The 12,803-nt window shown below is 49.2% G+C and overlaps 6 protein-coding genes across 6 annotated transcripts; all 6 read left to right on the top strand.

Annotated features, from left to right (window-relative positions):
* Positions 1-60: 60 nt before the first annotated feature.
* On the top strand, positions 61-501 carry N7515_000517 (uncharacterized protein; the record flags this gene model as incomplete). Its single annotated transcript, XM_056661261.1, has 1 exon — positions 61-501. The coding sequence occupies one exon, from the start codon at positions 61-63 to the stop codon at positions 499-501; it is 441 nt and encodes a 146-aa protein (XP_056526427.1).
* Positions 502-988: 487 nt separating this feature from the next.
* On the top strand, positions 989-1,968 carry N7515_000518 (uncharacterized protein; the record flags this gene model as incomplete). The annotated part of the gene is made up of 2 exons (XM_056661262.1): positions 989-1,045; positions 1,096-1,968. 2 exons carry the CDS (start codon positions 989-991, stop codon positions 1,966-1,968), a joined length of 930 nt encoding a protein of 309 aa, XP_056526428.1.
* Positions 1,969-4,313: 2,345 nt separating this feature from the next.
* N7515_000519 (MFS transporter) lies at positions 4,314-6,063 on the top strand (the record flags this gene model as incomplete). Its single annotated transcript, XM_056661263.1, has 4 exons — positions 4,314-4,601; positions 4,653-4,893; positions 4,944-5,012; positions 5,063-6,063. The coding sequence occupies 4 exons, from the start codon at positions 4,314-4,316 to the stop codon at positions 6,061-6,063; spliced, it is 1,599 nt and encodes a 532-aa protein (XP_056526429.1).
* Positions 6,064-7,590: 1,527 nt separating this feature from the next.
* N7515_000520 (uncharacterized protein) lies at positions 7,591-8,582 on the top strand (the record flags this gene model as incomplete). The annotated part of the gene is made up of 4 exons (XM_056661264.1): positions 7,591-7,979; positions 8,054-8,306; positions 8,372-8,428; positions 8,472-8,582. The coding sequence occupies 4 exons, from the start codon at positions 7,591-7,593 to the stop codon at positions 8,580-8,582; spliced, it is 810 nt and encodes a 269-aa protein (XP_056526430.1).
* A 390-nt stretch (positions 8,583-8,972) lies between these two features.
* On the top strand, positions 8,973-10,356 carry N7515_000521 (F-box protein; the record flags this gene model as incomplete). The annotated part of the gene is made up of 2 exons (XM_056661265.1): positions 8,973-9,218; positions 9,286-10,356. 2 exons carry the CDS (start codon positions 8,973-8,975, stop codon positions 10,354-10,356), a joined length of 1,317 nt encoding a protein of 438 aa, XP_056526431.1.
* A 603-nt stretch (positions 10,357-10,959) lies between these two features.
* On the top strand, positions 10,960-12,787 carry N7515_000522 (DUF890 domain protein; the record flags this gene model as incomplete). The annotated part of the gene is made up of 8 exons (XM_056661266.1): positions 10,960-11,039; positions 11,092-11,139; positions 11,188-11,263; positions 11,376-11,601; positions 11,668-11,797; positions 11,850-11,940; positions 12,021-12,284; positions 12,362-12,787. The coding sequence occupies 8 exons, from the start codon at positions 10,960-10,962 to the stop codon at positions 12,785-12,787; spliced, it is 1,341 nt and encodes a 446-aa protein (XP_056526432.1).
* Between the last annotated feature and the right edge of the window lie 16 nt (positions 12,788-12,803).

Raw genomic sequence — 12,803 nt, forward strand, 5'->3', positions numbered from 1 at the left:
TGTATATAGTTCTGAACGGAGAGAGCGATCGGGAAGAACCCAGGCCTACCGTCACCTCTTATGCTCTCGAACAGACCTGGTCGCATGGGAATAACGCCGGACCCTCAGGATCCCACATATCGACAAGAGAAGGTTCAGATGCATAAGGATCCACCCAAGAGACCAGGAAGCATCCAATGCACAGGCGAAGAGGATCGACTTGATATCAAAAGACTCCTGAACGATAGGCATGTCACCTTGCCCTGGGTTCAGTTAATGGACGCCAGCGAGGCCTTGGCTGCATCCCTCGCATTCAATACCTCTACCGAAGAGTACCTCAACGATGCCGCCCCTTCCGACGCTGAGAAGAAGGGAGCTGCTGCGGCCACCCGTCGCCCTCGTGTGAGCGAGATGCAGCCCCCGCCTTTCCCCGAAGATGACTTGGAGGCGGCGTGTGCGCTCTCCATTCACACACTGTGCACACTAGCCCGCAACACGGCGTATAGACTAGAACATGCGTGAATTTTTATATGCACAAATAACTATGAAGATAGTGATCGATGGCGTTAGGTATGGTATTTCTTATCCTGTGGTCAGAGTATCTATATTTGGTCCCACGTGGGCTGCTGGTCGGTCGATATTGTTCCGATCCAGCAATTTAGGTATAGTTCCGTTTACTTCGAAAAGTTAAAACTGGGGCTCATCCCGAGGTTCCCCAAGATCTGAACATCCATGGGTCCAGGGTCATATCAATTGCGCCCATCGGCCATCTGAGCCGAGCCCTGTCTATGAACCATGGTTCATGGTAGCATCACTCACTTTTGCGACGTCGATCACGGAAGATCACAACCAGTCAGATCGGAATTATGGCTTTAATTGAATTGGGATCCAGACCCATGTCTAAAACTCACACTCAGGTCCGAGCATTGCCCCGCTAACACTAACTCTCCCCTGTGTCTCGCATCTCCCCTTATCCTCTTCTCTACGGGCTTCTCAGCTTATCTTCGTCATGGGGGACATGACTGGTCCCCCTTGGGGCACACTGGCTGTTGAACAATACTTCATTGTATCTTGGCCCTCAACTTGTTGGCAAGCATTTCACTAACCCCCGCACAGACAAACTGGAATTATTCCTCGACCGAAACCCCCGATCAGCAGCGACGAAGACTAGTAGCTGGGTTTCTCGACCTGAACCTTATTCCGATTGAATGGGTAGAAGACTGGGAAAGTCTTCCAGATCCGCCTCGTGCGCCTACGTCGGAGGAAATCGATACTATTCTTCGACCTTACCGTGTTGATGCCCTTCGATGGCGCGCAGGTAATATGTTCCATGACCACACATCCCCTGTTTTACTGCGAACATACTACAGCACTGAAGAAGGCGAGCGAGCTGAACACGACGAATTGATGAATACTTGGGTCAACATGGACCCATTTGAAGCAGAATCCTGGTGGGCTGTCCTTGATAACGCGGAACATTTTAACTTTCGGTCGGACTGGCGGCGTATATATGAAGTTCTTCCCGAAGTCGCTGGTCCACTTTCTCCTGAGACTGAAGATAAATGGATACCGCGAGCCCATGGCCCGGAGTATTTTGATAGTATACGTCATGATTTCAAAACCCAACTTGCCGAAGCGAAAGAACGAAACCCCAAGGCATGGCGCGAGGGCCGAGATGCAATTATTGCGAGCCTTGCGATGAGATTACACAAACTTTCCGCGAGGACGTACCTAATCCTTGCAGACCAGGAAGCTTTCCAGTCTGGGAGTCTGCGGCTACTTTATTTGGATGGCTTTCGAAACATTGTTCGCGAGGGCCGTCTGGATCCCGAGATTGACGATCTATTTGGTGTTATAAGTAGATGGATGGACAGCGAATTACTCGAAAATTCTGTTGTGGGGGACAAATATCGAGTCAACGGGGAGTTGGGGAAGGAACTCTATCAATTGACGGAAGAAGATCTTGCAGACCCTAATGGGAAGAAATGATAAAGAACATGTTGCCGCACTAAAGATCGGCGTCGTCAACATCGGTAGGTAACATATTCAATGCCTAGAAACATGGTCAGCATGTGCTTGCAAGGTCTTGTCTAGCTTGCAGAACTCTATTGTGATTTGCCACAGCCTCGGGACTTACCTAGTTCGGTTTTTCTCCGTCTCGCTACCTAATCTACAGTAATAGTATTCGCAATCGTCCGATATCACGCGAGATCCATATGTCGAAGATGAGGAGCGTTCCGAAGAGCTTTGTAGGATCGTCTCGGTCTACTCCGAACTGTGCATCTATTCGGACTTCCATTCTAGGCCCAGTAGCCATCCGCTACTAGTATCCCGGTAGCTTGTCGTAGCTTGGCAATCAGATGTGCAAATTCCATGGTCAGTGCACTTTGTTATCGATGCGCCAAACAAAGCTAGGTCGGACACAGCCTCATTTCTTAGGTCGTAGCATGGTGTGATAATATTCAACAGCATACACAGCAAGTTAAAACGTGAATGCATTGTGCGTCGGACATAGTGCTATGGTAAGCATGTGAATGATGTGATTGTCCTTCTCAGAACACCAAAATCAAGATGCAAGGTCCAGACCCCTATCAGAAGTCGAGACCCAACATCAATCTGGTTGTAACACCAGGACCAATCCATCAATGGTAGTGAGGTACTAACCAACGTGCACCAACAGAGAGTCAGAGACGGTATCGGCTACCCGAGGACCGGACACTGAGGGCTATGAACTTGCCAAGAAGGTACCTGCCTCAGCCTTATACGGAGCAAGCACCCGGCCCTAAGCGAGCCGAAGGTTGATCCCGATTCCCGAGTGATAAGAAACTGTCACAAGGTAGCCCAGAGTCCCGGAGTCGGACCACGAAATTAATTCTCGAACCTCCATTGCGAAACGATGTGCAGACCAGTGATCATTGATCAATCGCCCACGATGACGAGCTCTTGGTTGCTCCACTGGGGAGTCCAGGTAGAAAAGATACGCAAGAGTGAGAAGACGAAAAGCTCGCACGATTGTGGGTCTGATCGACAGGACGAGGACAGACACTATTCGTGCACAGGACAAGCTACGATAAAGGGCCGTTCGGTTTGTCGATCATCGCTTATTTAGCGCGAACTTTGTCTCGAGGGAGTCTTGGCATGATTTCCCCTAGATGTGTCTGAACCGCGCAACCGTTTTGGTCAGGTGCATGTGTAACTTGCAAATATCGCTTATCTAGCAATGTTGGACAGTTGGATGCTTTCTGCGTGATACCCTGTATTTGCTCAACCCCCCTCTGTGGGGTCTACAAATCTACCACTGGGAGAACTCAGGAGTCAGCAGCAAGGGCCAACAGCCCCTATACTATACAGATTCACTAAGAATGCGTACGTAATTCGATGGCGCAGTTTGTCCAATAGATGCATCTGAAACCAATATTATTTCAGGGCAAATGACGAAGCTTAGCATTCACTTGATAGATTATGGCTGATCTTGGGCACGCGGAGCTAATGATGCCATGTTGGTCGGTGGTCCCTTGGACCCGGAGGAGGAAGTCTCCTGTTCTTGGGCCCGGGAAATATGTCTCGTCTATCCCGGACTTTGAAACAGTGATCGGAGGATGTCCTAACCATTTATCACGCGATTGTCTCGGGTTGTTGCAGACTTTCGGGATCTTCAGGGCCGGGGGAGATGCCGGGTAGATGAACCGAGCGACATCGCCCAAATATCAGTCATCCACGAGATATTTTTTTCTCCGACTGGATATCTGGATGATGAAAACCGAGCTTGAGAGCCGCACATGCCATGAAAATTGATTCTATTGGATAGGCGTATCTCCGGACTCCGTATGGAGTGAGAACTAGACGGAATTTCAGTAGATAGTGGGGTCTGCCCTATGAATTTAGGTATCAGTACTATTCCCTCATAGCGAGTATAGCTCGTGGGGCGCTTAGGAATGTGTGATTCTTGAATGCGTCACTAATCGAAGCTTAGTGGTATCACAATAGCAATAGAATGGATATGTGCGAGCATCATTGTCAATTGATCATTCTGCGGCCTTGTGAAATGCGTGAACTGGTGAGCCAAGTATATCAAGTGCGATAATGGCTTGTATGGTATCCAGTTCAGCGACGTCAAGCTTATCGTGTCTGTCGGATCTTTACCATTTTTCTTCAAACCCACAGTGGACCATGTTGATGCTCCGATGCCCGAAAAGGTACGGATTCGTAGCAATTTTTAGTAGACGCTATAAGGGGCATTTCTAGAATCGGGGTACAAAAGGGCCGCTCGTCCCATAATTACTTGTAATAACTTGCATCCAAGCTTGTTGGATATTCTGTTATAATCCTTCATCATGACTTTGTCCCACTTTGGCTCAACAGAGACCCTCAAAGACCCCGTGGTTTCTGAGAACTCTGTCACCTCAAGCCCTACGCTCGCGCCTTCCGTGAAGAAGGACCTTTCCTTACCATCAACACCAGCAGAGTCAATATACCTCGAATGTCAAACTCCACCGCCATCACCATACCATGTGTTCCCTCGATCTCGCAAGTTATTGATAGTTTGCATCGTCTCCTCCGCTGCCATCTTCTCCCCGCTATCTTCAAACATCTACTTCCCAGCACTTTCAGATATTGCAGATGTTGGTACACTCAAAGCCTCTTCGTAACTTCTCTTGCTAACGATCGTTCAGCAACTTGACATCTCTATATCCCTGGCTACATTGACGGTCACGATATACATGATCGTCCAGGGTGTTGCCCCGAGCTTTTGGGGCTCATTCTCCGATGTCTTGGGCCGTCGTGTTATATTCATTGGAACATTTGGCGTATACATTATCTCGAACATCGCTTTGGCTGTCTCTACCAACTATGGCGAGCTCATGGCGTTTCGAGCTCTGCAGGCTGCAGGCAGTGCAGCCACCATCTCAATTGGTATGATATACTCACTTTCCATTCCCGATTCTCATTTTAACGGTATTTAGGTGCCGGTGTTATTGGTGATATCACCACCTCAGCGGAGCGAGGCAGTCTGGTTGGAATATTTGGGGGTGGTAAGTGGCCCACTAGTCAATGCACAATCCTCCAAACTGACATGGAGCAGTCCGCATGTTGGGCCAAGGAATAGGGCCAGTCTTCGGCGGAATACTTACCCATTATCTCGGCTTCCGATCAATCTTCTGGTTCCTGGTCGTTGCCTCCTCAATCAGTTTACTCACCATCATATTCTTCCTGCCCGAAACCCTCCGCCCCATCGCCGGCAACGGGACCGTCCCCCTAAAAGGCATCCACAAGCCATGGATCTACTCCATCCGCGGACAGAAAGACGCAAAACAAGACTCCACACCAACCGAGAAGAAGACCAAAGTCACACCAAAAACCGTGCTAGCACCCCTCACTTTCCTCGCCGAAAAAGACGTATTCATCACCCTCCTCTTCGGCAGCATCGTCTACACAGTCTGGTCAATGGTATCTTCTTCCACATCCGCTCTCTTCGAAGAAAAGTACGGCCTGAACTCCATGGAAGTCGGCCTGACCTTCCTCGGGAATGGCTTTGGCTGCATGTCCGGCTCCTACACAATCGGCTACCTCATGGACTTCAACCACAAGCGGACAGAACGTGAATATTGCCAGCAACATAATCTCCCCATCGACACACGCATCAACTCAAAAACCCATCCGGACTTTCCAATTGAGTATGCGCGCATGCGCAATACTTGGTGGATCACTGCTATCTTCGTTGTTTGTGTCGCTGTCTATGGAGTCTCGCTCCGGACGCACCTGGCAGTTCCGATTATTCTGCAATTCATCATTGCCTATGGCTCCACTGCTATTTTTACTATCAACAGCGCGCTGGTTATCGATCTGTACCCCGGTGCCAGTGCTAGCGCAACGGCTGTGAACAACCTGATGAGGTGCTTGATTGGCGCTGCTGGCGTTGCCGCCGTTCAGCCTATGATTGATGCTCTTACTGCTCAGTTTGCATTTGCTTTGCTTGCTGGCATTACCGTTGCCATGATTCCTCTTCTTATGGTTGAGATGAAGTGGGGATATAAGTGGCGTCTTGAGCGGTATGAGCGTTTACAAAAGGGCAGATCGGGTTGAAGTCGGAAATCAATAGAGGATGAATAGAATTAGAATGGCGTAAGTGCCTATAACGACTTGACGATTTGTTGGTTATAGCAAAGCGGTGCATACCTAGAACTAGTTGATGACTAGAAAGGTACCTTATAAATACCCGCGCCTCCTCATCTTCTCTCTCTTTTTCTTTCCTTCTAGAGGCTTCTACACATCTCTTCCTTTCTCCTTAATCTCAGACTCTATCTCCGGCATCACTCCATTTCAGGCATCACCCACCCCCTCTCAGGCATCTCTCACCCCATCTCAGGCATCTCGCACCCCATCTCAGGCATCTCGCACCCCATCTCAGGCACCACGCGGCCCAGCAGTGTCGCCGCAAGCATACTGCGCGCACGAGATTGTGATTACCGCTAATAGTGTGACTAGTGCTCCGCTCACGCTACCGTTTGCTGCAGTGTATGATAGATCACCAGCACAAGGGGAGAGAGACTTTGTCTTTTGGGCGCAAGATTTTCTACCAGTCATAAGCGAACTGTTTTGATATCGCGGAGGCATATTTCGTGAGAAGCTGCGGGAGGAGAAGTCAACTCCACATACTTATCAACCCCGTTCTGGTGTACGTTTGTGACAAGCTGGGGAAGACAATTCCATATACTTAGTACTGTTCTGGTTTGCTTTTTGGGACAAGCTAGGGGAGGAGAACCCGTTATACGTATCACATTCTTCGGTTCTTCATACGGATGCTCTATTCCAGGATTGCCAGGGTGGTTTCGTCTGTGGATGCCTTCTTTCCCTTCATGTCCCTTTCTTTCGGTGCCTCTACTCTCAGGAGATCTGTGCCTACATACCAAACCTTAGGTAGCTCAACCGATTTAAAATTTATGCTATTTGCTATTACATTATATTGGCTTCAAACCACGCAATTCCGCTTTAATAGCTGCATATCTTGATTTCCAGGGTTGTCACTAAGTAGAACCATTTGTCGTTTCGTCCACGATCATGTCACTTCATCGACCCAAACCTACACTCCAACTTTGACATAATCGCTGCGTCGTTGAATAGTTAGACCTATAGTAAAATTCACAATGAACATTACGCGGGGAAAGGCAGACACCAGATCAGACGTGGCACGTGTCGCATTGGGATTATTGGGGCAATTCGTAGGGGGGCACTGACGCAGTGTTGCGCTGCCCCTTTTACCCTACTAGGTGTCGGACACCTCCATTGGGCGAAGCACATTGTTCCCATTTCCGTTGGATCTCAATAAGATACTAATGTAAAGCTTCAAAGTCTCATTAGACTTCATTCTACCATGGTCTCTTGTGCCAGCACTTGAACTCTGTCAGTCTGTTGAGTCCGTTCAGTATATAGAACTACCGGCAGCCATACATTGCCTAAAATGGACGTCCGACGCGGAACCCTGGGTTTGACCTTTTCCCTACTGGGGCGTCGGAGGTAGACCAGATCAGACATAAGAGATCTCCTGCTGTCTGAGTCTTCTCCCTTCTTTCTTCCTTCTCCAACTATCAACCTCATCATTCACAAATAACAATGCCAAAACCCCTCTGGAAGTGGCGCTACGAGCAGAAGGAGGAGTTTCTCCATGCCATGTACCAAGGCCTCAGTCATCTGGGGCCTAGGTATATCACCAACGAACTTGAGGAATTTGACCTCCACCCGATGGACTTCTGGACTGGCGACACGGACCCATCATTCATCCCGTACTTTTTTCCAGACACGGAGACCACCTCCAAAATCGCCAATACCAATATCAATCCCGAGGACCGCCTAGACGACCCGTTCACCTGGGCACGGGAGATGAAGAGCCACGAAGGCCTTGACTCCCACAAGTTGCATCATGCCCTCTACGCGGCGTTCTCGAAGTATCTCCGCAAATCCCCCGGCGGCAAGCACCAGTCCGCGTGGTGGGATGCAGTTTCGTAAGTCACCCCTCCCTTTTAAAGAGGTAGCAAGAGTACAGTAAATAAACAGACACTGACCTTCTGGGATATAGCATGAAGGAGGGTAAATCCCTCTTCAACAGCAATGACCGGCACGGCTTCACTATTCAAAGTGGAGCACGGTGCGTCGATGCGAAGTCATCGCATCAACTGGTTGTTATGAAAAGCAACCAGTTGTGCCACGAGACCCTCCCGTCAACTGGAGAGGTCGTCGTCCTGCTGCGGTGGATGCTTGATGCTACCAAAAAGCACAAGCGTCTTATGGGACGCCATCACCGCCAAGAGCAGAAGCAGTATGACTTCCCGGTACGTCTTCTCCCTCCATTCGTTCCCAAGTATGAAAGAAGCTTCAATCACTGACTCCTGTCTAGACCATGGTCATCTCCTTCCTCCCAGATGCCAGAGTCCGCATCCTGCATGCAGCATGGGTATGTCGACAACGACTGCCGGCTCCAACTGGCCTATACCCAGGCACTGGACTTTGACACGGAGGATTACGCCGAGAAGATGGACATTCTCCTTCAATGGGCTTGGCCCGAGGTGGAAGGTGACACCACCAAGCCCATCCGCTTCGACTCGTAAGCCAACTGCGTATGCTTTGACCTCGGTGCGCGACCCATTTGAATAATCCTTGTAAGTTGTGGGTCTTTGCAAAATACATGTATGAGCCGACGTGTATTAGTGACGTGGAGAGATACGTGGATACGAGGTTTCGAACCCGCTGAGCGAGCGAAGTGTGAATATCAATTCGATGCCTTGGTGCCTGAGACATCTTTAGGATAGAACCCCGCTAGTTTACTCTCTCTCTCTTTCTTTCTCCTCTTGGTCCACTCGAATACATACAGATCTTAAATCGGTTCTGCCGGGTATGGTCTTCGCGTGTTTGACGCGAGAGGACCAAAACCCTTTGGAGTTATTGTTTGCATTGCTTTACCTCGCCCACTATCTACATGCACGGGGAGTACCAAAACCATGGTCAACCTTCAGGACCTCCCACTTGAGCTCCTGCAGGGCATTCTGTCTTTCCTCGCCAACAACGATGACAATGCCATAGACAAGATTGACGATCTATACAATATCTGCCTAGTCTCGCGGAAATTCCGTGAGTTCGCTCAACCTCTTCTCTTCCGCAACTTTACGGATGATGTGAAGACCGGTCACAACAAAACCATCCGTTTCACCAAGGCAATCTATGAACGTCCTGACCTTGGAGAGCATGTGCGACCACATCGTCATCAAGCCTCTCCCACGCAAATGTGAACCATTTTTTCATTTTTTTTTTCAGATACACATAAAGTTCTACAAAGGCATCATCAAGGACCTTCAATTAGGCGATGTGGAGAAAGAGTGGATTTTGAGCATGGAAAACAACGTACTTGGCGTCCTCATAGCTTCGTTGGTCGCCAAAACGCCCAATCTTCGTCACCTGCAGATGCCGCGGGCAGACAGCCACTCCTACGCGGGGGCATTCCCATTTTTTTTAAGTCGACATCCGTCATTTTTGTCCAACCTCACGTCCTTATCCATTGAGCACGACGGCGCGGACACCGCGGTAAATCTACCATATTACCATCAGTTTCTGTCCCTTCCCAAGCTCAAATCAGTGGTCATTCAGGGCAGTATGTTGTCCGATAAGTCATTCCCGTCTAGCTGGACGCCTGGAACATTGTCGGCGGACGAATTTTCCTTCCAAGAATGCCATTTTGTGCCAGGGGCCCTCAGAAAATTTATGCGGGCGTGCATGTGCTTGAAATCCTTCACGTACATCAAATTCGACGTGGATCCAAACCAGCGAATGTTCAACCACCTATCCCAAGACCACCCTGAATTCAACGCTGCGCAAGCCACCGAAGAGGCTCTTCAGCACAAGGATACCCTCGAGGTCTTCTCCGTCGAGACAGCCACTCATAAACGATGCTCGTACGTGGACGTCGAGGATACCCGCGTCAAGTATGGCTCGTTTGCCGATTTCTCCGTGCTCAAGACACTTGTCGTCTCTCATGCCTATCTTCCAGCACATCCTCAATTGCCGGCAACGCTAGAGAAACTACACATCTCCAACTGTGATTCTTCCATCTGGGAGATGGCCCGGAACATCTCGACAGACTGCAAAAAGGGACTGTATCCGCAGTTGACCGAGGTGAAAGTGTCCACACTGGATTTCATTGTGCCGCTTAAACTTCCGGGGCGACAAATCCCAGAGGACCAATCCCCACAGCAATGTTTGCTGTCTCTCCAGGATATGTTCAAGGGAACAAATGTGAAGTTCGATATCTGGTCATACAGATTGCCACCACCCTGGGAAGAAGACGAAGAAGACGAAGAAGACGAAGAAGACGAAGAAGACGAATATTAATAAGACGAAGAAGACGAGTACGAGTACTTCGACTTTTATTCTTACAATGATGATTATTTCCCGCTGTATCCATAGACACACCTACCTTTACCGACAGGCCTGCTGAATAGTCTTATGCGATATCCTCAGATTCGGAATTTTCACGCGCACCCGGAAGATGAAGTGTATTAGTTGCAAGGAGCATTGGTGATGACTTGTAGTTCAGTTGTTTCAGACTATGATATCCCCAGATAAAGAGTTACTATGTTTTCTCACTTACCGTCTTTCTATAGGCACTTCACGAAAATTCAAAGCATGGATACCAACAGCAATCCTTAGACACATAGATTAATATTGTCGTGCCCAGAGAACCCTTAAAGCAACCTCCAGATATATGGGTATAAGTAAGAACTTTCTCCATTGTTTTCCATCTGTATCGTATTCACTTGATTCCTTGAATATCCTGTTGATAGAGCAATGTTCATATGGCCGCTATCATAGACCCCCTCACACCCGAACCGGAACATCACCTCAACTTGCATCATAGAGCTTTCTCTTCTCACCGCAACCGTATTGTATCGCCGATAGTGTCTTGGATAAACAAATCCAAGGCCTTTCATCACAATGGAACCAGCCCGGAGCCTCTACAAGAACGAGGTCGATTTTGCAGCCCTGGCTCTGCAATCCCGCGACTTCGCCAAGCAGTACGTCAACGGAAGGGCATGCTCTGGAAAGACCCGCACTGACTGACCGCAGCTTGAAGCCCAATGGCCAGCTCGACTTTAACGATCCAGCTGCCATACGGTAAGGCCCCAACTTTAAGCATTGAAAGTGGATCTGACATCTGCGCAGACAGCTCACTACTACCCTCCTGGAACAAGACTTCGGTCTGAAAGTTGAGATCCCCGATGATCGACTGTGTCCACCGGTATGTCTATCATGTAGCTAGCATAAGTAACGTATCTTGACATTACTCCTAGGTACCAAACAGGTATGTCGTCCCGTCTGGCCCAACTTTAGCCTTGTATGAATCTGACCAGTACAGACTCAACTACATCCTATGGCTCCAGGACCTAATTGACTCCACCGCGGGAGGGCTACATGAGGGGTATGACAAAGGCCGGGAGGTCGTCGGCCTTGACATGTATGTGAAAAAGCAGTCTCTCGTCCATCTTGCAGTCATTGGGTATTCTAACAGAGTGGCAGTGGAACAGGATGCATCGGCATATATCCCCTGCTGGGTTGCGCGACTCGGGAACAGTGGAAGTTCGTAGCAACAGGTATACCTTCATTTTGAATGATTCCTCGGCAATTTACTGATCAGCCCGACAGATGTCGATGAGAACAATATCCGCACTGCCCAGCATAACGTGGCTCTAAATAACCTCGACTCACGGATTCAACTCGTGAAGTCCGCTCCAGCCGGACCGCTCTTCCCGTTGGATCAGATAGGTCAAGAAACGTGAGTGTTTGAGATCCAACCTAACTAGACTCGTTATCTGACTATACTCCAGTCTGGATTTTACTATGTGCAACCCGCCTTTCTATACCTCGCGCGATGAGCTGGTCAGGTCCGCGGAGGAGAAAAAGCGCGTTCCCTTCTCGGTAAGTGATACGAGCTCTTCACTTTCTCTGAAAAATCATAATATATTGAACCACCAGCACTGTACTAACCATTGGAAAAGGCCTGCACCGGGGCCGAAGTCGAGATGGTCACGGATGGTGGAGAAGTTGCCTTTGTGAAAAGAATGGTCGACGAGAGCCTCCAGTCACGTACCCGGATTCAATGGTACACATCCATGTTCGGGAAACTGAGCAGTGTCTCTGTGATTCTAGAAAAGCTGATCAAGCACGACAACCACAATTTTGCCGTCACCGAGTTCGACCAAGGTGGCAAGACGAAACGCTGGGCCGTGGCGTGGTCGTGGGGAGACCGGAGGCCTGCCATGGTATGTCCTTTACTTTCTATCACCACATCTACATTTCCCATATTCCCATATTCCCATATTCTTACCAATAATCCTAGAGCGTGGCGAGAGGAAACCCCGGCTGTCCGAAACATCTTCTTCCTTTCCCTTCAGAGTACTCGTTCACCCTGCCACCGGGCACGTCTATCGACACAGCCACTGCAATGATCAAATCAGAGCTCGGCTCTTTGTCTTGGTTCTGGGCTTGGGATCAAGCTCATTCTTCCGGAACGGGCTTCGCTGCGGAGAATGTGTGGTCCAGACATGCACGTCGGAAGATGAAAGCTATCGGACAGGAAGGTATGGCTGTCTTGGAGATTCCGACAGATGTGGCGATGGGGGTACGTGTGCAAGTACGACTGGTTCGGGGAGAGAAGGCAGAGGATAAGGTGGTCAAGGTTTTAGTCCGCTGGATCCAGGGGATAGACACTGTCCTTTTCGAAAGCTTCTGTGGGATGGTGAAGAGAAAGCTGGAGTCGAAGTGATCCCAAAAAAAGAATA

The sequence above is a fragment of the Penicillium bovifimosum genome (genome assembly GCF_028826915.1).
Source record: "Penicillium bovifimosum strain IBT 22155 chromosome Unknown utg000001l_segment0_segment0, whole genome shotgun sequence".
NCBI lineage: Eukaryota > Fungi > Ascomycota > Eurotiomycetes > Eurotiales > Aspergillaceae > Penicillium > Penicillium bovifimosum.